General features: G+C 43.0%; 2 protein-coding genes across 2 annotated transcripts; one reads left to right on the top strand and one right to left on the bottom strand.

The window, feature by feature from the left end:
• Positions 1-924: 924 nt before the first annotated feature.
• On the bottom strand, positions 925-17,145 carry LOC112257780 (insulin receptor substrate 1-B-like). Its single transcript, XM_024431615.2, has 3 exons — positions 16,486-17,145; positions 11,486-14,788; positions 925-3,612 (listed from the first exon to the last, which is right to left on the bottom strand). Exons 1-3 carry the CDS (start codon positions 16,844-16,846, stop codon positions 3,605-3,607), a joined length of 3,672 nt encoding a protein of 1,223 aa, XP_024287383.2. The 5' UTR covers positions 16,847-17,145; the 3' UTR covers positions 925-3,604.
• A 3,075-nt stretch (positions 17,146-20,220) lies between these two features.
• Positions 20,221-22,867, top strand: LOC112257779 (zinc finger protein 473 homolog). The gene is made up of 3 exons (XM_024431614.2): positions 20,221-21,211; positions 21,325-21,684; positions 21,907-22,867. Exons 1-3 carry the CDS (start codon positions 20,629-20,631, stop codon positions 22,482-22,484), a joined length of 1,521 nt encoding a protein of 506 aa, XP_024287382.1. The 5' UTR covers positions 20,221-20,628; the 3' UTR covers positions 22,485-22,867.
• The last annotated feature ends 1,298 nt before the right edge of the window (positions 22,868-24,165 follow it).

Raw genomic sequence — 24,165 nt, 5'->3', positions numbered from 1 at the left:
GACTAAAGCTGTGTATATGTGCGTCCCAACCCTCACACGGTCCTTACCAACCAGTGTGTATGTTGTGAGGATTCAGAAGTCTCTGATGGCATGAAGTTGCATACACTAGGAAGGATTGTGACTGTCTGTGTTCAGGAAGCATAATAAACATGTACAGCCAACCAGCACCCCTCTGTCCCCCAGGCGTATCCTTATTTCAGCCGGCTCACTGATGGCTTATTACAGTCTAGACTGGCTGGTTTGTTTGTTGACACGTTGAACCACTTTAGTGGCTCTAATGAATTCGATCTGAATAACATTGCCATTGATCTAGGAAACAGACACGACACACAATAAAGTTTGTTCTTTCTATTTCATTCCTCCGTTTTTCCAAGAAACAAAGTGACATTGTTTACACCACAGGCAAGACTCATCAGCATTATTCTGTTTTGAACAGAAATCTTTTCCATAACATTTTCATGAACCCCATGCCCATATCCCTCCCCTGAAGCCTACTCCCTTATACACAGAATACTGTACATACCCATAGATCCTGCCCCTTCTCCACTTTACAATACATTATACATCATTGTCAGTCATTGTAATATTAATAGCATTGAAATAAGTATACAGCTCTCTCCTTGGTAATAGGAATTATTACCATGATTGTACATATCATACCCTTTTCCCACAACTATTGGCATGTATTTTGATATGATGAGGGGTCTCAGTATATATATATATATATATACATATATATATATATATACATATATATATACATATATATATATACATATACATACATATACATATATATATATATATATATATATATATATATATATATATACATATACATATACATACATATACACATATATATATATATATATATATATATATATATATATATATATATATATATATATATATATGTCTCATTTCTACATCACTTTGTATGGCGTTATGCTGAACACACTACAGCCACAGAGAACACATCTCTGCAGTTCACCACACAAAGAATATTCAGACTTGACGGAATTCTGTTTATTCTAAAATGAAAAGCGCCTTTATACAGCTGTTGTATCATGTGAGAGTTAATATAGAAAATAATAAGGCATTAAAAGACACCACTAAAAAAAAGAGAGGTAAAACGATACCCAGTAAAATACAAAGCTCTTGATTGGACTTTTCCATAGCTACGGTGGTTAAGTGAAGCAACATGTGGGGAAGTTAAGGTGTGATCCTGAACCCTTCTCAGACAGCCCTGGGGAAGTTAAGGTGTGATCCTGAACCCTTCTCAGACAGCCCTGGGGAAGTTAAGGTGTGATCCTGAACCCTTCTCAGACAGCCCTGGGGAAGTTAAGGTGTGATCCTGAACCCTTCTCAGACAGCCCTGGGGAAGTTAAGGTGTGATCCTGAACCCTTCTCAGACAGCCCTGGGGAAGTTAAGGTGTGATCCTGAACCCTTCTCAGACAGCCCTGGGGGGCTTCAGACCAACTGTCACGTCTGTTCAGAGTCTTTAGACATGATTATGAGGTAAGAGAAACTCACTAATGAAAATCCCCAATTAAGAAGAATCATTTTAAGGGAAGAATAACGAAAGGCATATTATAAAAGTCCCATTAAGCAATGCCATTAGCCTGTATGTTGAAACGAACTTAAGAGCAACAACAGCATAAGTCTACCATAGTGAAGTATGAGTAATCCATTGGTCTATGTAATACAGGATTTTGGCACTAAATTTCTCTGCATTAAAGCACAAGACACTGGCAGTAATGGGTGGGCTATGTTCAAATCACTAAAGTGATTTCATAAAACTGTGCCACCACATCAAAAATACCAATAGTTTTTCTGCAAGAGAATCTGACTGGTACAGGAGGGGTAGGGAAATATAAGGGAATGGGAACCTAGTGAGAATGAGTGAGGGTAACCGGTAGAATGTGAGGACACCAAAAAACACAGGCAGCCAGGCACTTGAGTGTCTTTTGGTATACACAGACAATGTACCCTGGTGCCTGGTCTGTTTGTACTATCGTGCCAGCTCCTATGGTCATTTGGAGTTGGAAAGAAAGCACAAACAGATCTGGGAACAGGTTACATGGGACGTGTGTGTGATATGATTGTAATTGTCTGTGGTTATATAGAGGGGGGAACTTTAAAGCAGCATTTAGCAGGTGGAACAAAGAGTTTTCCCTGTTTCAGTAAAAAAAAAAGCTGAGGGATGGGGCTGGAGAAAGGTAACCACTCTCAAATTCAGACAGAGCTATGGATGCAAGGACTAATACATGATAACAAAATGATTGTATTAACCATGTTTGGTTTACTTACATTTATTTTGCTTACAAATGTAGGAGTAAATCAAGCTTATATTTGGAGTTCTGATGAGATACGACAGAGGAACGAAGCTCATGAGGCAATTCTAAGTTAAATTCTTTAAGAATCAGTGGGCACATATCATCAATTTATAAGTCCAAAAATGGATGTAGCAACAGCAGATTGCCCCTTTAACAAGCAAGTGATTAAGGGATGAATATTATTATGAAATAAATTAAAGTTACCCTGTTGGTAATTGACAGGCTGTGGGAAGCCATCATGTGGTCTGGAAATATCATAATGAATTGATATCCATCTCCACTCTAATCATGCTCTTGCACACACACATGCCATACAGGAATCTTTAATCACATTGATAAGACATCCAATCCCCTTCTCAGCCTGTTTGTGTAATAATGTTCTGGCAAACACAAGTATCTCAGCAGTAAATGTGACTACTATCAACCTCATCTACTCAGCTGGACCACATGTAGGACTATTAAAGTGTGTGTGTGTGTGTGTGTGTGTGTGTCTTTATGCAGCATTGGTTGTTGGCTGAGATCCAGCTGGTAGGGTTCAGGCAGGAAAGTGAGGGAACGAGAGCCTTCATTGTGACTGAAGCATGAGGCACAGCATAAAGTAAAAAGAGGCTATTCTTTAAGTACTTTCACAAACACGGTAAGGCAGTTTGATTATTCTTACTATATAACTTTATATTACATTTTCAACATACAGTATTCACAATATTCTTAACAAAATTATATTCAAGACCAACATATTTTCCCTTCTAACAGACCTGTTCAACATTCCCTGTGTAAAAATGGCTACACTCAAAAATTAGGCACTTTTTAAAAAGTATAATATATATTTCCATATTTTTGTAGCTTTCATCAACATATGTATACTATATTGTTTTCTGTATGCACCTTTATACTATTTCACATTTTTATAACAATTTCCATGAAGTTCATGTTTAGGAAAAATAAACAAAATATCATTAGATCCTTGTTGTTGGTTGGAGTTGCTGTAATCACTCTTGATTGGCTAGATTATTCTACCTCAAATAACCATGTCGTGTTGGTTATAACCAGCAGTTTTTTGGCACACATTAGTATTGGATAGCAACAACTGGATAGGATGACAAATAGTTACCGTAATGATGATTTGATGGGTATAGCTTCACCTCTGTTACTCCTCTTCCAGTGAGAAACATCCTGTTGCCCACCAACCCCACCATGGTTAGAAGGAGGAGTGTTGGACAGTGTTGCTCAATCCCAGGAGTAATGTCCACATGAAGATGTATCATTAACATTCTGAAAGAAAGGAAGAATAAATATAGGTGTTAACAAACATCAGAACAGTACCATCAAGGAGAGGTCTAGGATATAGGATTTACAATCACCTCAGAAGCCTAATGGGAAAATGGTTGAGACGCCCGAAAAAAGGAGATCTCTTTCTTTGTCTCTATCTGTCTCACACGCGCACGTTACTGTAATGTCAATCAATAGATTTTGTTTTTTGTTTTCCTCGCTGTCTGTACACAGGTCATTAACAATGCCACTGGGAAACTCCTTTGTCTGTCTCCTTTTCAGTCTGTTTGAGAGTGAGCTAGACTGAATCGACCCTCTCCCTCTCCCTTCCCCCCACCCATTTCATTTTGTGACATGTTTGAAAGCTGCATCAAATAATTATATTTTTGTCTTGTTTTCAGCATTACAAAAGCATGGCTTTTGAAAGCCAAAATAACATTACGTCTCAGAGTGTATCACTTAAACAATGCCGTTTTAATTGACACACAAACTGCATGAAGTACAACAGAAAATTCAGGGAGAAAAGAGAATATTCATAGGACCATTGTGATTAATGACCTCACATGGAAGTGTTTGAGTGGATGGTGTTGCATCTTAGATGCTGGGCTCTTTACTGATGACTCCAAGACTTCACTAATTGTAAAACAACAGAATACGTGTATTTCACATTCACACATTAACACAGCTAGCCATCACTCTTTGCTGCTTCAGCCCTACTAATAACCCTACTGCCTTCCCAGGTGACCCCCTCCCTTGCCTCTCATTAGCCAATCACAATCTTTGGAGGGCAGTAACCCAATTACTATTAGTTCATTAAAACCATAACCCTTTTTGGAATTATTATGATTGGTTATTCTGAATAATAAGGTTTCCTATACACCACAGATGGTTGTGAGCAGCACTAGAGAGTAGAACAGAAAGATATCAGGGTTCTGCTTGGGAACAACCAGCTTGGGGACAAAGAGTGGATCCAAAGACGGCAAAGGGGAGTAAACACTCAGCCCAATCACAAAACAAGGGGCGCTTTGCATTCTTGGTCATTGCTTCAGTCGTGGCAACAACACTACACATTCCACTCCTGCTACACTAAATATGAGCCAACAAAAAAACAGGGGACTCCTTATAATGTGGCCAAATCAAATTATCATGAATTCAGTTTTCAAAGAGGTTTATAAGCATGGCATTGGGCCTCCACCACCACGAGTAGCCTACGGTCCCCCACTACTCTTCTACATCACAGGAAGCACATACAAAAGACCTGATGACTCAACCTCAGGTTGGAGTGGTTCTGTTCTGTTCTGCTCAACAGCCCCATCTGCCTCCTCCACTGCTACTGTTACATTACTGCTTGTATAGTGACCTTAGTCAGTGCTGGAACTCTCAACACAAGCACTGTTGTAAAGAGCTGGAACAAGGCCATCTTCATCCTCCGTACCTCCCTTCTCAAGAGTTCTCAGCTCTATTCTCTTGCTCATATTTAATCTGTTAACAAAGAATCTGCATTCTGTTCCCATAAAAACTCAATATTTCAACATCCACAACTAACTAAAAAGCATTCATCCCTCACTATTTACACTCACAGGCCAGTTTATTGGTACACCACCTGGTTCACGAAAATGTATTTCTCCTATAGACAGTGAGTCACGTGGCCGTGGCTTGCTATATAAAGCAGGCAGACAGGCATTGAAGCATTCGGTTACTGTTTGATTTAACGTTAAAATAGGCAAAAGGAGTGACCTAAGTGACTTTGAGTGTCGATCCAGTTTCTCAGAAACGACCACCCTGCTGCGCTTTTCACGCAAGACAGTGTCTAAGGTTTACAGAAAATGGTGCAACAAACAAAAAACATCCAGTCTGGGGCAGTGCTGTGGGCGAAAACAGCTCGTTCGTGAGAGGTCGAAGGAGAATGGCAAGAATCGTGCATAACAGGCGGGTCACAAACAGACAACTAACAGCACAGTACAACAGTAGTGTGCAGAACGGCATTTTGGAATGCACAACTCGTTGATCCTTCAGTTGTACAACTGACTAGGTGGACATGTGATCACCAAAACTGAACAATTGAGGAGTGGAAAAACATTGCCTGGAACATGACCGCGAGTTTAGTGTACTTTAGCAGCCTGAACAGTCCCCAGACCTCAACGCAATAGAGCATCTTTGGGATGCGATGGAACAGGCTGTTCACAGCATAAATGTACCACCATCTATTCCATTTTTTAAAATACTTTTTTTTGTTGTGTACTTTGTACCCCTTTTGTGATATCCAATTGGTATTTTTACAGTCTTGTCCCATCGCTGCAACTCCCTTACGGACTCGGGTGAGGCGAAGATCAGGGGTCATGAGTCCTAGAATGGACCAACATCACTGTGGAATATTTCCGCAATCTTGTAGAATTCCCCGAAGAATTCAGGATGTTCTGGAGGCAAGGGGGGTCTGACCAGGTTCTAGGTGGGTGTACCTAATAAACTGTATACCTTCAACCAGAGTGGACAGATAACAATGTTAATCCATAAACCTCTCTCACCTCTTGCATCATCCTCCATTGCAATGCAGTTTTGTTCCCTTTGATAAACATAAATTCTCCAGTCATTGGATCATATAAATACACTCTGGCTTCCATTTCTATATAACACACACACACACACACACACACACACAAAACATCCTACAGCGTTTGCCACGTGAAAGTCTAAAGCCAACAAGCCACCCACACATCAACACAAGCACCTGGCCACAATCCTGACCCCTCCACCTCCACCCATCTGAAATGGCTCATTACCAGTAGACAAATCAATTGGCTTCACTCTCTGAACGCCCACTTGTGATTACGAAAGACTCTCTATAGACAACCCTGAGCCTGGCAGGCAGCTATACAAATCTCAGCCTGGAAGGCAGCTCAACACTTCTCACAGACGGGAAGCCAATGTACACATCAGACATGGCTGAACGCTTTAGGGCAAAAACAAAGATCCATAAATCAAGTGTGTCTGGCTGGGTGAGGAACTGAACATTGCACTAAGAGGAGTAACCACTTTATGCTTGGTGATTGTTGTTACCACACAAGAGCTGACTGGGCTGTTCAATCACACAATGAAGGATAAGCACCTTGGGGTTAAGGAAATGGTTTCATAACAAGGAGGAAATTAAAAAGAGAGAATATGCTCAGTAGAACTGGGCAATGGGGAGGAGAGGAGAAGAGAGGGGGAGAAGTGAAAACAACAACACTTTCATTGGCATCACTAAGGAAACAAAAGGAATAAGACTTCCTTTGACGTAAGCAAAATCAAAGAACCCAAAATATCTGGCTCCTTTCTCGAGGCTCTGTAACACACTGTGTACATGCTGCTGACACAGGGCTCATGAGTAATCCTTTGACATACACTGACAGCAAACAATCTCTACCACAGGTGATGAAGACCACTGACACTGGTCAGGGCATGGTTAGATGTACAGCCTGCTGACCACCAGACATGTCATAGGTTATGGTTCAACTTCCGTCATCCGATTGAAGAATGCTAAAGGATGATGTCATGTAAACCTAACCTGTATTCCACTTCAGTTCTTTATACACGGCTTACGGTGCATCACCCAAAGGCTCTCCTTGACGTGAGAAGTGTTCATTAATTACACCAGTGGTAAACACTGTAGAAGATGGTGTCCTTACAACAGTAACACAAGCTTTTATAAAGGCAATCCTCATGAAAAACAGCTAAGAGGGTAAGGGTTACAACAAAACATTAACTCTTAATCTCTTTTGTGTGCGTTTATCCAGAAGTAAGAATTCCTTCATTGGATTTGGTTAGAATTAATGGGGAGGTAAACCTGGTGTGTATTTCTCCCCCTCCCCAATCTAATCCCTGTGTAATTCAGGGGTGGTGGGGCCAGGGTTAGCCTTTATCAAGTTTTAATAAACTAAAACAGTCCTAGTTTACAAATGACAACCTCTGCTGTGTTAAAAAGGCAACGAATGTTAATAATGCTAAATCATAGTTGAGTGCCACACAGATCTTATTGTAACCCCTGTACAATGAAAGCCCTTATTTCTCCAGCCATCAATGGGCTACACTTTAGCTTTCATGACCCAGCATAATCAGTTGTCTAGACCAGGTATTCCCAAACTGGGGAATGAGTACCCCCAGGGGTACACGCAATACCGTTGGGGGAACGCCAAAATAAAATGTGATTCACATAAAAAAATATATCTATAAATACATACATATATATGTATATATATAGAGAAAAACATAGAGATATATATAGAGAGAAAAACCTATATAGAGAAAAACCTCACCCAAATGTATAGCCCCGTTGGAAAATATAAATGGTCTGTTTGAAAATGTGAAGAAAAAAAAGTATATACATATATATATACATATATATGTATATATATATATATATATATATACATATATATGTATATATATATGTATATACTTTTTTCTTCACATTTTCAAACAGACCATTTATATTTTCCAACGGGGCTATACATTTGGGTGAGGTTTTTCTCTCGCAAGAGTAGCCTCGTTTCACTGCCAAAAATAAAATTAAACCATCTAGTGTTCAGCGAAATAACCACACAATGTCATGTACAGGTAGCCTAGTCAAATAATTAACATCCAATCACATTAACTGTTACACTAACGGTCCGTATGTAGCCAAACGTAGCTGCTGTACTGATGGTGCAAAAGCTATGACAGGGAGACAGTGGTAACACGTGTGCAAGCAGTTGCTCCCGACACCACTTGGGTACACTGCAGCATCCACAAGAGGCTCTTGCTGCCAAGGGAATTCCTGACAGCTTGAAAGACGTTTTGGACACTATAGTGAAAATGGTTAACTTTGTTAAAGCAAGGCCCCTGAATTCTGGTGTATTTTCTGAGCTATGCAATGATGTGGGAAGCAACAATGTAACGCTTTTACAACATACAGAAGTTTGCTGGTTATCAAGGGGCAAAGTATTGACACGTTTTGTAAATTGAGAGACGAGCTTAAAGTTTTCTTTACTGACCATAATTTTCACATGTCTGACCTCTTGCATGATGACGAGTTTCTCACATGACTGACCTATCTGGGTGATGTTTTTTTCTCGCCTGTATGATCTGAATCTAGGATTACAGGGGCTCTCTGCAACTACATTCAATGTGCAGGACAAAATTGAGGCTATGATTAAGAAGTTGGAGATCTTCTCTGTCTGCATCAACAAGGACAACTCACAGGTCTTTCCATCACTGTATGATTTGTTTTTGTGCAAATGAACTCAAGCTTACGAACAATGTCAAATGTGATATAGAGAAGCACCTGAGTGAGTTGGGTACGCAATTACGCAGGTACTTTCCCAAAACGGATGACACAAACAACTGGATTCGTTATTCCTTTTATGCCCTGCCTCCAGTCCACTTACCGAAATCTGAACAAGAGAGCCTCATCGAAATTGCAACAAGCAGTTCTGTGAAAATTGAACTTAATCAGAAGTCACTGCCAGATTTCTGGATTGGGCTGCGCTCAGAGTATCCTGCCTTGGCAAATTGCGCTGTTAAGACACTGATGCCCTTTACAACCACGCACCTATGTGAGAGTGGATTCTCGGGCATCATTAGCATGAAAACTAAATACAGGCACAGACTGTGTGTGGGAAATTATTTAAGACTGAGATTCTCTCCAATACAACCCAACATTGCGGAGTTACAGTATGTGCATCCTTTCAAGCACACCCTTCTCATTAACCTGTGGTGAGTTGTTCAATATTTTCGATATAAGGTTTTATATGTAAGATGGCTAAAAAAAGAGGAAAAATATTGATTATTATTATGTTATTATTTGCTCCCTGGTCCAATAGGAGCTCTTTGTCATTTCCCACGAGCCGGGTTGTGACAAAAACGCACACTCATTCTTATGTTTAATAAATGTATTGTATATTGTGTGTGTGGAAGGCTTACAATGATGTCAAAAAATAACATTTGCGAATGCGCTGACCCTGGTGCTAGAGGGGGTATGTAGCCGGAGGTTAAGTGTTTGAAGGGGTACGGGACTATAAAAAGTTTGGGAACCACTGGTCTCGACAACCTCTCAGAGATGGACAAAAAGGTGACAGGGTTTGTTTGAGGTCGTTTGAGAAGCAGTGTTGGTGTTACAGTTGAAGTCGGAAGTTTACATACACCTTAGCCAAACAAGTTTAAACTCAGTTTTCACAATTCCTGACATTTAATCCTCGTAAAAATTCCCTGTCTTAGGTCAGTTAGGATCACCAATTTATTTAAAGATTGTTAAATGTCAGAATAATAGTAGAGATAATTATTTATTTCAGCTGTTATTTCTTTCATCAAATTCCCAGTGGGTCAGAAGTTTACATACACTCAATTAGTATTGGGTAGCATTGCCTTAAAATTGTTTAACTTGGGTCAAACGTTTCGGGTAGCCTTCCACAAGCTTCCCACAACAAATTGGGTGAATTTTGGCCCATTCCTCCTGTCAAAGCTGGTGTAACTGAGTCAGGTTTGTAGGCCTCCATGCTCACACATGCTTTTTCAGTTCTGCCCACAAGTTTTCTATAGGATTGAGGTCAGGGCTTTGTGATGGCCACTCCAATACCTTGACTTTGTTGTCCTTAAGCCATTTTGACACAACTTTGGAAGTATGCTTGGGGTCATTGTCCATTTGGAAGACCCATTTGAGACCAAGCTTTAACTGATGTCTTGAGATGTTGCTTCAATATATCCACATAATTTTCCTGCCTCATGAAGCCCTCTATTTTGTGAAGTGTACCAGTCCCCCTGCAGCAAAGCACCTCCACAACATGATGCAGCCACCCCCGTGCTTCACTGTTGGGATGGTGTTCTTCGGCTTGCAAGCCTCCCCCTTTTTTCTCCAAACATAACAATGGTCATTATGGCCAAACAGTTCTATTTTTGTTTCATCAGACCAGAGGACATTTCTCCAAAAAGTATGATCTTTTGGAGCAGTGGATTCTACCTTGCTGAGCGGCCTTTCAGATTATGTCGATATAGATCTATTTTTACTGTGGATATAGATACATTTGTACCTGTTTCCTCCAGCATCTTCACAAGGTCCTTTGCTGTTGTTCTGGGATTGATTTGCACTTCTCGAGCCAAAGTACGTTCATCTCTAGGAGACAGAACGCATCTCCTTCCTGAGCGGTATGACGGCTGTGTGTTCCCATGGTGTTTGTACTTGGTAACTATTGTTTGTGCAGATGATCGTGGTACCTTCAGGAATTTGGAAATTGTTCCCAAGGATGAACCAGACTCGTGGAGGTCTACAATTTTTTTACTGAGGTCTTGGCTGATTTCTTTTGATTTTCCCATGATGTCAAGCAAAGTGGCACTGAGTTTGAAGGTAGGCCTTGAAATACATCCACAGGTACACCTCCAATTGACTCGAATGATGTCAATTAGCCTATCCGAAGCTTCTAAAGCCATGACATCATTTTCTGGAATTTGCCAAGCTGTTTAAAGGCACAGTCAACTTAGTGTATGTAAACGTCTGACCCACTGGAATTGTGATACAGTGAATGACAAGTGAAATAATCTGTCTGTAAACAATTGTTGGAAAAATGACTTGTGTCACACACAAAGTAGATGTCCAAAACCGACTTGCCAAAACTATAGTTTGTTAACAACAAATTTGTGGAGTGGTTGAAAACTGTACATGCTTCCCTATGTGTAAATGCCCTTGCAAACTCTGATGGTGAAATAAGATGTATTTTTCAACTCAAGCAGTCATTTTAGGAGGCCAGCCAACACTGAAGCAATTGTGTGCCAGAAATGTATTCCATCACACAGAATAACAAAGATTTCTACTACTGCTAACATACCCATTTCTGTGTGCATTTGGTGAAAACAGATAGAGTACATTTACCTTTTACATCTTTCCTGCTGCTCTGATGATGTGCTCTCAACTCCTCTGATTTGCAGAAATCAATACTGGCATAGCCAGGGTTGTTCCCCAAACCAGTCATGCCTCCCCCAACTACCCCACTGTGGACGGATGTGAAGACGATGTGGGGGACGGTGGCTCCCCCCTCCAGTCCAGTCTGAGAGCTGTCCTTAATGGCCAGGTCCAGATCAATATAGTTAAGGCCTTGTTCAGCAGACCCAGAGGATGAAGCCTGGGCTGCGGGTGCAGCAGGAATGGCACATTGAGACATAGCTGCCTGTGCATTCTCCCACGGTGAACCCCCCTCCAGCCCTCCGTGCCGATGAGGCGATGCTGCCTGGGCAATCTCCAAGAACAAGGAGCCTGATGGGGATAGGTGGAAGGGGAGAGAGGGAGGAGTCATAATGAAGGTCTCAGAGCGGTGGCGTCTCCGTCCCAGTTGGTCGCCCCTGTCAACCCTGTCTCTCGCCAGCCTGCTGCTTTGCTTCTGGGCAGGAGATGAATAGGACTTTTCTGAGGGAAAGACCAAGCCTGGTTCCTGCTCCATTGATGTTCTTTGGGCAGCGTGCATGGCAGGCGCTGCAGGGTTAGGCCCTGAACCCATGCTGAAGGCCATCTCTGTGTAGTCTGTATATGATGTGGGTAAGTCTGTTGGCACTGCCGCCCTATGCCCACCTACATTGCCCTCTGCTGCCCTAGGAGAGGGCCTACTACGGGCCAAAACTCGGGGCTTCGGGGCGATGGCTGGGGGCAGGCTGAAAGGTGATTTAACAGGGCTCCGGGGGCATGGGCAAGGAGACTTCCCCATCCCCAAGTCCATGTTGACGTACTCAGCAGAGGCAGCGGAGGTGGCCAGAGGTACAGAGAAGCTGCGGGGGAGGTTGGTGGCGCCACTGTGGCAGAGGGCTGGACGGTCCAGGGGCCTCTGGGTTCCATGGATCACTGACAGTCCATGCTCTGGCCCCCACTGGTCTCTTCTCCTGCACCCCATGTCACCACCCCTGAACACTATGCTGACATAATCCCCAGGGCTCTGAGGCACTGTGGGAAGGAGATTCTCCTTAACCCTTGGCAAAGTGTTAGCTTTAGACATGTCCACCGACACACTGAGGGGACGAGGCTTCATCTGCTGTCCCCCTGGGCCATGCGATGCACGTTTTTGCTGGTAGGATCCGTCCTTTAAGCGTGCTCCCCCATTCCTGAACCCGCCATTCCTGAACCCTGTCCCTGTTCTTGTTAGTCGTAGCCCTCCCCCTGTTGCCACTGATTTGGGCCTATCATCCAGGCTCTCACTGCTAGCTGAGCTGGAAGAGAAGGAGGAAGAGGAGAGGGAGAGTTGACAGCCTCCTGCAGGGCCAACTGTGGCTGTGTCCCTCTTGCTGTAGCCCACTTGTCCACCCCGATTTCCAGGACCGTCATGGTCGTGATGACCCCCCTCCTTTCTTTTCCCTTGATCTAAGTCATCTTCGAAGCGTGTAGAGAGTGTGTGTTTGTAGGATCGTGGCAGAGAGAAGTAGGAGTAGACCATCTTGGGTTGTAACTGGTTCTGTTCAGGTTGGGAGGGGGGTGTGCTGCAAGCTGAGCGGATGCTGATAGGAGACATGTTCATGTAGTCACTGCCAGCTCGGCTCTCCATGCTGCCCCTGCTCCCCCACATGGCCATTCCATGCAAGTCTGGGGAGCAGCTGCTATTGGGGGACATGACCATGTAGCCCTCTGAGACAGGCAGGCAGATGTGCTGGGGGGGAGACACACTATTGTTGGGAGTCATGGCCATGTACTCATCATCAGTCCCAGGTTTGGCACCGACGTCAGACACGGCCACAGATAGAGAGAGGGAAACAGGAGAAGCTGTCACTCCGGGTAACATGGCCATGTAGCCACTGTCCACTGGTGCCCCTCCTCCTCCTCCCACCTCTCCTCGGACCCCATCAGCCCTCGCCCGGGTCTCCCCAACCACGACTGCCACTGCCGAGCCCCCTGCTGCCGAGCCCCCTGATCCACGTTGTGACACAAAGGCATCCCTGCTAATACTCTGCGACATGACAGTGTACTCTTCGTCCTCATCCTCTTCCTCCTTCCTACGAGGGGCCAGGCGTTCGTGCGCAGCCAGGGGCAGGGAGGCCCTCTTGCTGAGGAGTCTGCGCTCTGCCTCACACTCCCTGCTGGAGGAGCGCCGCAGCATCCTGCGGCCCTGAGGACGCTGATGGGACCCAGGGAGGCTCTCTCTCTGGCCCATCACTATGTAGCTGGAAGAGCTCTCTCCATGAGCATGGTGTCCCATCCCCCCATGGGACCCTCCTGGCAGACTGGGGACAAGCAGGGAGTGCTCTCCAGGGCTGGAGCCATACTCGTCTGAGGAGCCATAGTCACTAGGGGAGCCCGACACAGAGACTCTTTGAGGGACACGGGTGTAAGAGCAAATGGCTACATTTCCCATTGCCCCTCCAACTAGTCCACACTCTGAGCCATGACCAGAGCTGGAGGAGAGGCTTGGGGCTGGGGAGGTGGCTGGGTTGGGGGTGTAGCGGGCCAGGCTGAGAGTGATCTTAGCTGGGGTTGGAGCTCTGGTGGGCTTGGGTCTCAGGGTGGGTGTAGTGGAACAGGATCCATTCAGGCTGGGACTGGAACTTGCCCATGCCCCCCTGGGTCCACCTCCACCCTCCTCCATCCTTCCCCCGATGCTGGCTGTACGTGCCCTGGGGAATCCGTTGCGTGGTGTGGGTGAAGTGCTGGTGCAGCTGGCCCCACCTGCTCCAGGGGTCTCGGTCCGGGATCGTCTGCCGAAGCCCACCTGGCTGGGGGGTAGGTTGGGGTGGTGGCGGCGGGTGGGGACACTGATGGGGTTGGAGGCGGTGCCACCTCCAGCTGTAGCTCCCACAGACTGGGACTTACTGCGCTGGCGGAACTCCTCGCTCAGAGCCTTCATGGCCTCCAGTAGGGTCTCATGCATGTTCTGGGCCACCACCGAGTCCTCCACCTGCATCCAGAACTCCCCAGGCCCCGTCATGGCCGAGCGGCCCACTTCGATGAAGAAGAAGTTCTCAGAGTGGCCACAGCGACGCACATTCATCAGCTGTAGGACCACGGTGGCCATGTCAGAGTTGAGCTTGACGAAGTTGACCGTCTTGTCGGTCAGGCACAGCCGGTAGATGCCCACTAGGTTTCTGGCCTGGCCAAGCCCTTTAGGCCACACCTTGACCTGCCACACCTCCTTAAAAGCTGGGCCTGGAGGAGAGGGGAGTCCACACTCCCCACCACTGCCACAATTCTCTGGGCTTTTACCTGCAGAGAATCACAACAAAGACACATATCAATACACAGCAAGACAAAAAACTATGCAAAGAGATATACAGTGTAGAGACAGAGAGAGACACACACAGAGAGACAGAACAGTACGACGGTTGACAGACAGGAGACCAAAATATTGTATACAATATTCCTATAGTATCAAGGTCAGAAGGAACGTCAGTTGTAGCACATACAGCACATTTAGGAACGCCGCACCTTAACTGGCTTAAAAATCGCTGTCCATGTGAGAGACACATTACTAGCCCCATTATTCACGCAGGCAGGTGTTGTTGCATGAACACATTCATAAAACACTATTTTTGAAGACAGTATCATATAACAAAAACCCTGCATGATGGTGGAGTGACATTTAATATTGTGTGAATAAGGCATATTTTTCAAAACCATTTCTTTAACATTATTGGGTTGGTGCAATAAAGACTGTTTATAGTCATGAAAATTATCAATCTTTATAACCTACAAGGTGTCAATACTCTAATTACAATGTTATTACTGACCATCAACATTGTAACTCCAGATATGTTCCATCTAGCAACATTAATGCTCCACTCAAGAAACAAACATATGTGTTAGTGTAGCCTTGTTCTTTATAGTGTATCTTAAATTGGGTTGTTCAACGAAATGAGTGCCTTTTGCGTTTTTAATTGACACCCTGTTACAGTCAACCCTGTTGATTTGTTTGGCACTTAATAGGCACTTAATATAGTCATTTTTTAAATTTAACCTCTTGAGATGTAAAAAAACAAAAACATGTGCTCCTTGACGATGTTAAAATGAGGTGAAATCAAACGTTTTTGGGACCAAGTTACACTACTTAAAAGGTACCCAATTAGTGGAACGACCCAATTGCATATGCCTATATAAATAGAAAATACAATATCTACGCCCTTACAATAAAGACAAACGTAATGTTGAGGAAATTATGTGCCACATTATTACAATCATTATTATATATATTTTTTAATCATATTACTACTGAAACGATAGCAGTGGGAGTTAGTGTCACAGCATAACAACCTACTTTAAACACGACGGAAACGAATAGAAACCCGTTTCCAAATGAAAACACGGAGATGCTGCGGCTCTCCCCCATGCCAGCCAACGCCATAGCACAGAAATGTAGGTTATGCGCACGACGTGCAGAGTTATGTGTAGAAAAATAAAAACATACAGCGGACTACTCGGCTGCATCCTCTGCAGTAGCCTAGACTATGCGCTATGAATGATGGCGTCCTGCAGCCTATTTGGTCGCAAATAAGAATACAACAATTCCATATGCTGGTTCATGCACGTTTGCAATAATGTTGTAGGGTAACATGCAGGAAAATTTAAATGATGAAAAACATTATTATTATGGTTATTATACTGCTGAGACAGAGCGCGTGCAGCAGTGGTCCACCACCCCATTTGAACTGCTATGCACCTGCTCATATCTTGATTTATAATAGCAATATTCTGTATTCAATGTACTATATATATACACACACACACTACAAAGAGCATCACACGTGTGATGGGCTATAAAGGAAACATTAACATGATGTCGCTTTACAGATGTAAATGTCAAATGGATGTCAATCCAGAATGGCTAGACCAACATTGGCCCATGCAGACTAAACGCGCAAGGGGAAAATGGAGCATGTATAGTAAACCCTTGTACTATGGCTTACATTTCCACTGAAGGTCCAGCATGGCCTGGTACCATTCATTCTGGACCTCCTCATTGTCTGCTGCAATGGCAAAGCTCTCCCCGCGGGTATACATCACTATCATGTGCTTGTTCTTGGAATCCGCCCGCTTGTTGATGTTGAAGCAAGTCTCCAGATCCAGCGCTTTTTTCGGGACAGGTGACTTGCTTTGGAATTTCTTCTCATTCTCATAATATTCTAGACGGGCAGGGCCCTGTTCCGTGGCTTCTCTCAAAACGAAGAATCGCCGGTGCATAGATTTCTGCTTGCGGAGATACCCGCTTTTCCGAACGTCCTCGTAGCTCTGCTGCTGCTGTAGCAGCTCCGCAGCCTCGTTCTCCATTACTAGGCAGGTCTCTTGTTTTGCTTGCTTAAAATCACCCCCACTAAAACGAGCAGGTTATTCATTTATTATAGCCACATTACTATTTTCCTTCTCATCGTTTCCATATAGTGAAGCATCCAACGCGCGTGCGTTCAGAAAAAGCGAGCTCATTTGAACATGTGTTATTTCTATAAATCAACCTTTTCCCACGTCTGCGAACACACACAGACTGGCACATGCGGCGAGTGACGCCTGCACTGGTCCTTATAGCCAGCCTATGCTGCTTGCTGGATTTAGTATTATGCCCACTCCTACTCCGTCTGTTTACTGTAGCCTGGCCTACTACTACTCTGCATTGACTGTCACATTGATGCTCCTCTATGCATGTTCATCTGCTGCACACTTCTATTGAAACGTCAGTCAAATGACTGTTTGGGTCTTGAGATTGATAGTGGGGCAAAACTGAAAGGACATTGCGTTCAGTTAAGGTTAATTATCATAAAATACAGGATCTCGGGTTCTTGTTTACTGTAGGCCTACTAAAAAAACAGAAATATTGTCTATTTTATTTAGGCTATCACAAGCCAGTGATCGCATGTTTTACCATCGATGGACTGATCAATAAATATCCAAGTTAGCCAATTAGGCTAAGTCATGTTCTATTTAGCCGTTATATGTACTTACAGAAATAAACCCCTTAACTAGTCAAAAGGAGAAAATAAGACCAGACATCTATGGATTATATGTTTGTGAGTCATATCATTCAATTTCCATGCCGAATTTTTTTAAATTATTCAATGCGGTATCCCTTCTGACAATTGACAGATTTATTCAATCATGTTTTCATCAGAGCGTTTGCGACACCTGTTGGTCACTCCCTGTATGGGTTTTATGGGTTTTGCACATTCTGTGGGCTATACATCAAGCAGCCTGCACGGTAGTCAGCGCTGAAAGCAAAAAGATCGATGCTGATTCAGCACCCACGGCCGTGAACAGCGCCACGTCAGTTTTTCAACGTCATAAATGTTAACAGCGCTGCGGTCAACGCTTCAGCACCATGAGGATGAACAGCGCTGCGGTCAGCTCTTCAGCACCACGTCCGTGGACAGGGTGGTTTTCACACCCTGTCCACCCAGGTCCAACAGGCTAAGGACCTCTTTACACTACATAACTTTTGAAGACAAACTATGTCCAGGAGAGATACTTGGGTAGTGTAAAGAGAACGATCTAGATACAAACCTCTCTTTAATAAGAGATGTCTCCCACACTACCTCCAGGAGGTAGTGTGGGGGATGTCTGCATCAAATACCCCCCTCTGAGTGGTACAGTGTAAAGACAATGGCTCTCCCACACCACATGTCCCTGCAATAACTTAGTTCTTAATAAATGTCAGTGTTTCCCTTTTATTATTTTTTTATATACATAATTTGAATTGCTATCATTGTTTTGTTTGTCTATCAATGGAGGCTTCTTAGAGGAGCAAGGGGAGGACCATCCTCTGTGAATTTCATAAAAATAAAAACAGTGAAACATTTTTTTAAATTCTCCTTTTTAGATAGAACTATACTAAATATATTCACATCACTAAATAATTTATTAAAACACACTGTTTTGCAATGAAGGTCTACAGTAGCCTCAGCAGCACTCTGTAGGGTAGCACCATGGTGTAGCCAGAAGACAGCTATCTTCTGTCCTCCACTGGGTACATTGACTTCAATACAACACCTAGGAGGCTCATGGGTCTTACCCTCTTCCATAGACTTACTTTTTCCCCCACGGAGGGCAGAGTGTCTATGGCTTTTCGCTACTCCCTTGTTCTTGATTGATGAATAAGATCACTAATTACTAAATAACTCCCCTCACCTAGTTGCCTACTAGGTCTTCATTGAAAAGTAAAAACAAAAACCAGACACTACTTGGCCATTAATGGAATGAGTTTGACACCCCTGTAGGCTTTTTGACCGCTTGCTCTGAACAGCTCTAAATGATCTGTGTCATTGTGTGGCTGCAGGTGAGAGGCCTGTTGACTCTTTGGAATTCCATTCCCCTTTCGCCTTAAGAATTGCTCAATTATAGGAATTCAAATTAATATCATAGGAAAATCTGCTCTCATCTTTGCAATCACTAAAATACAGTGGTGTAAAGTACTTAAGTAAACATATTTGGGGGGTATCTGTACTTCACTTTACTATTTACATTTTTGACAACTTTTACTTCACTACATTCAGAAAGAAAAGTATGTATTTTTTACTCCATATATTTTCTCTGACACCTAAAAGTACTTGATACATTTTGAATGCTTAGCAGGACAAGAAAATGGTCTAATTCACACTTATCAAGAGTGTTGGAGCATGCCCCTGGCTATCCGTAAATAAAAAATGTAAAATAAAATGGTGCCGTCTGGTTTGCTGAATATAAAGAATTTGAAATGATTTATACTTTTACTTTTGATTCTTAAGTACATTTTAGCAATTACATTTACTTTTGATACTTAAGTATATTTAAAACCAAATACTTTAGTAGGATTTTACTGGCTGACTTTCACTTTTACTTCAGTCATTTTCTATTAAGGTATGACAATTTGATACTTTTTCCACCACTGCTAAAATACGTGGTAACATTAGGCAAGGAGGAAGGAAATGTAAGAAAAGTCAATGATGGAAAATGATAACAATAACCTTAGGCGTACTACTGTAGCAGCAACAACATCAATTGCTCATCATCATCCTCCTCATCTATCAATCAATCATACAGTCAATAATAGCATTTTGTCTAACAAAGGCATAAGATACACCGCCTATTTTATAGCTGTAGGCCTACAGAATTCCAACGCCCTTTAAAAAGGTGTCAATTCCTCCTTCCTCACAATGATCACACTAATGATTTACTCACTCTGATTTGCCAGTAGTCGTCATTTCAAGGAGGGTAGGAAAGGAAGGATGCATTATGCGATCTCGTACTCGCGGTTTCCACTAGTTACCATAGCCACAAAGTGTATCGTAAAAATAAATGAAAACAAAAAGTAGCTTTTTGGTATTATAAGGTTAGACACAAGGTCAGCAGTGTGGTTACGGTTATGGTCAAGGTTTAAAATCAATTTTTAAGAAGGGAAATTGTAGAAATGGGTGGGAGGGGGGGTCATGACTTTGTGGCTGTGGTAACTAGCCATTCGAACATGACCATTTGATTTGAAATAGATGGCCAACAAACACTCAAGCCAGAGTTTAACATTGCATTGCTTTTCACTCAATGTATTTCACACGACTTGATAAAAACACAATATCCAACAGGTATATTACACATTCTGAGTTTATGTTAAACGTATTCTACTTATATGATCTATCATATAGTCTCTTGAAATATATTGCTGGTATAGGCTACAACGTGAAGGTATAGACAACGGTTGGCCCCAACAGCAAACAGGAAGAAGAAACTTCCGTTATTATTCAAGGAAAGATGCTAACTGGAAAGCATGCAACAATTCTTTAAATGCCACTTGAAATTATAGTTTTCAATTATTTTGTGACTAAGTGTTAGCTACAGACTAAATTATGTACTTGCTAGGTAAGTGAACTAAACAAGCAGAGGGACAGCGTTCAGTCAGAGGCAAGGGGTGGGAGTTAGCAGCTTTCACCAAACAAACGTGGGCACACTTCCAGATGCACTCAGCCAGTTGTTTAACATACAGGACAAGCTAAAATACGTAGCTACTAGCTATCTTGTTTGAAAACATCTCTGGACTTTAGTATTATTAATAACTCATGACTTGAGGTCAGAATTTGTTCGAGGGTAACACGAAAATGTCGGCAAACGTGAGTCCTCCAAACACGGCGTTGGTAGCAGAATTATCATTTTCGTTTCAGGATGAATTGACTGCTACTATACAAAATGCATTAGGAGTAGCAGTGGAGGTAGCGGTGGTTGAGGTTACAAAACTAGTCGGCCAAGTGTTGAGGGACGTGCGGGATCAAATGCACGAGACGCTGCGGGACAATAAGTCACTAAAGTTTCGCTTGCAAGCAGCCGAAATTGAATTATGTGCAGCGCGAGGAGAGGAACGTCAAGTAGAATCAATAATAGGGGACAAAGCCAGTACCAATAGTAGAATTCAACAGGTTCATCAGCAGCTGAATTCTCTAAACGTCTCACAAAATACAATCAAATCAGGAAGAGAAGGAGAGCATGGGGTTCATGAATCCAATCAGTCTCTTCATACAAAAAATGTTGAGGATAGGTATGGAGGATTTGAATCAGAAGTTGCTGATATCCCTGCATATCTTAACGAATCGTTTTGTGAGATCCGTGAGGATGGTCGTATCTGCACTCAAGATATTAAACCAGATTTATTGGGCAAGTTGACTTTAAGTCAAAGAGATGCAGCTGGTAAGTTGGACTGTCATTCACTACTGTTGAACTATTCACATTTTAAATGTTATGTAATGTATTGTTTTCACAAAGCTATGATGCATGATCTCCTTATCGATATTTCGTTACAGGGACTAAAGCGGTTCTCCCAAACATGTACTCAGACACCCATGAAGATGCTGAACATTTTAACCGAGCATGCACAGAGACAACCGCAGGACATGACACATCTACAGTTGACAGCCATCCCTTCCCTGAAGTTACCACAAAGAATGCAGAGGTGAAGTGTCTGGTTGAAGTGAAGGTGGAGTCTGCAGACCTGGGATGCAGTAGGAACTCTGGTCCCCACACCGAAGGAGGAGAAGAGGACTACTGTCCAGACAGTCTCTCCTTGGCTCAAACTAGGCTGCTGGAGGATTGGAGGCCGGAGGCACTGCAGCTCCCTCACAGGGATCCAGACTCATTCACCCCCTCCACTAGCCACTCTCTATGTAAGTCCCTCACTACAGACTGGTTTCCAAACACAAATTAAGCCTAATCCTGGACAACAAAAAAATCTATTTCAATAGAGAATGTTTAGTCCCGGAATAGCCTTAAGTTGGGTCTGGGAAACCAGCCCAAAGAGTTCTGTAGTAACTGGATTTGACCTCATGTTAGGTGACAATGGTAGTTTTTCAAGTGGTTAATCCATTTTCTCTCATTTGACTTTGTAGCGGACTCCCCAATCTTCAACCCAGACATTCCAGACTTGGACATCCTATCGTCTTCTTCAGCCACAGGTCTCCATGCAAGCTTTGGTAAGCAGCAGTACCCACCCAGAGAGACTGCTGGGGCCTCCACCTCTCACTCACACCAGATGTACAGCCCTCAGATAGATGAAGTGAACAACATGGCTGCAGCACAGCACATCTGCAAGATCTGTGGAGAGAAGTTCCATCTGTCTGAGGAGCTGCGGCGACATCGTAGTCTTGTTCACCCGAAGGATATGAACAAGCTCCCCAAGCGCAACCTCTACCCCCCTGGGCGGAGCCCGTACCACTGTTCCCTGTGTGGTCGAGACTTCAACCGCATGGAGCACCTGAAGATCCATCAGCGTATTCATACTGGAGAGAGGCCTTATGCCTGCACAGTGTGCAACGCACGCTTCCGTCACTCTTGGGCTCTCACAAGACACTTCCGCATTCACACAGGAGAGAAGCCCTACACCTGCAGCCAGTGTGGGAAAACTTTCCGAAACTGTGGGGGGCTGCGATTTCACCAGCGCACTCACTCAATGGGTGGGGTTGGCTGATAAGGTCTTCATGAAAGACTAATGGAAGGAAAAACAGGAAGCAAGGAAAGCACTGGGGATATACAGAGAGACTGGTAAAAAAAATGGTATTAACTTACTGTACGTGTTAAAAGAAATTTAGTCTGTGTCTTAACGGAAAGAACAGAAATAATTCAAATTGGGGGCAAAGGGAGCAGAACTTTGAGTGCAGCACAGTTGATGTGGTTCATACAAGGTGAGGTGCATCATTGATGATGTATAGACAAATGTCCGGCTTGAAATATCCTGTTAAATATGACAATCTGTTCCCATACACATTTACTCAGCTAGTGTTTTGTACGATGGCTTGCTTATTTTACTGTTGCCAACTGACATGTTTCTGTATTAAAACCCCACAAAACAAATACATCTTTTGTCTCTCTTGCCTAATGTATTCTGTCATATCAATCACATTTGCAATACAGAAACATGATCTTCAAACATTTTGTTCCTATGATTCTAGTGTCATGTACAACAGCATTGGCTAATAACAGCTATGTAAATAACAGGGTCAAGTCTAAAAAGGAGCATTACTGCCAACTACTGTACTGATCTGGGAGTTCCTCAATGATTCAAATCCATTTTTATGTCACATTCACCTAATACAACTTATAGACCTTACTGTGAAATGCTTACTTTACAAGCCCTTAACCAACAATGCAGTTCAAGAAATAGTTAAGAAAATATTTTCTAAACAAACTAAAGTAAAAAATTTAAGTAACAATCACGAGGCTATATTTTTATTTATTTAACCTTTATTTAACTAGGCAAGTACAGTTAAGAACACATTCTTATTTACAATGACGGCCTATCCCAACCAAACCTTAACGACGCTGGGCCAATGGAACTCCCAATCATGGCCAGTTTTGATAAGCCTGGAATCTAACCAGGGTCTTTAGTGACGCCTCTAGCACTGAGATGCAGTGCCTTAGACCGCTGCAGCACCCAGCGGGGGTACCGGTATTCAGTCGATGTGCGGGGGTACAGGTTAATCGAGGTAATTTGTACATGTAGGATTCAGCTTTAGTTAAGGATTTTACAGTTCCTTCAAAGTATTCACACCCCTTAACTTTTTCAGGGGGCTTGCGTGGCTGAGCCTGTGGATGTCTGAGTGAGAAAGACACAGAGGAGAACCAACCGGTAAAAGCACCACCCTTTCATTATCAACGCATCGTGCCGACAACATCAAACATCCTTTCCAGACTCAGAAGTCAGGAGGACTTCGAGGTTGGTATCAGCCAGACTGTGTTTATAGCTTAAACAGTAAAAGAGGAGAAAATTTGTTTTTTCCATTAAAGTTTATGGCCCCTTTTATTGCCATTGAAATCCACTGGAGATTATTTTAAAAAATGTATTTCAAAAAGTATAAATGCTATCAAAAATGTTGGGGCTGTCTATATGTTTTAAAGATGGATTCGTGTTCATAGCTTAAATTGTTTTAGCTTTAGAGCAGGATTAAGAAATCAAATAAGAGTATGTAAGAAATCCAGAGTGATCTCGCCACTAACAAGTGCTACGTGGTGAACACCTGCCTGCCTACTGTGGGTTTAGTGCAGAACAGAGACCAGTACAGCTCCTCATATTTCCTGCACTCCTCACTGGACTGTAAGCAGATCCAACAGAAGCGGTACTGGCAGCTGAAACAGCACGTATTTACATTAGT

The sequence above is a fragment of the Oncorhynchus tshawytscha genome, linkage group LG09, assembly GCF_018296145.1.
Source record: "Oncorhynchus tshawytscha isolate Ot180627B linkage group LG09, Otsh_v2.0, whole genome shotgun sequence".
NCBI lineage: Eukaryota > Metazoa > Chordata > Actinopteri > Salmoniformes > Salmonidae > Oncorhynchus > Oncorhynchus tshawytscha.
The sequence above is the reverse complement of the archived record's forward strand: the minus strand, read 5'-3'. Positions and strand labels throughout refer to the sequence as shown.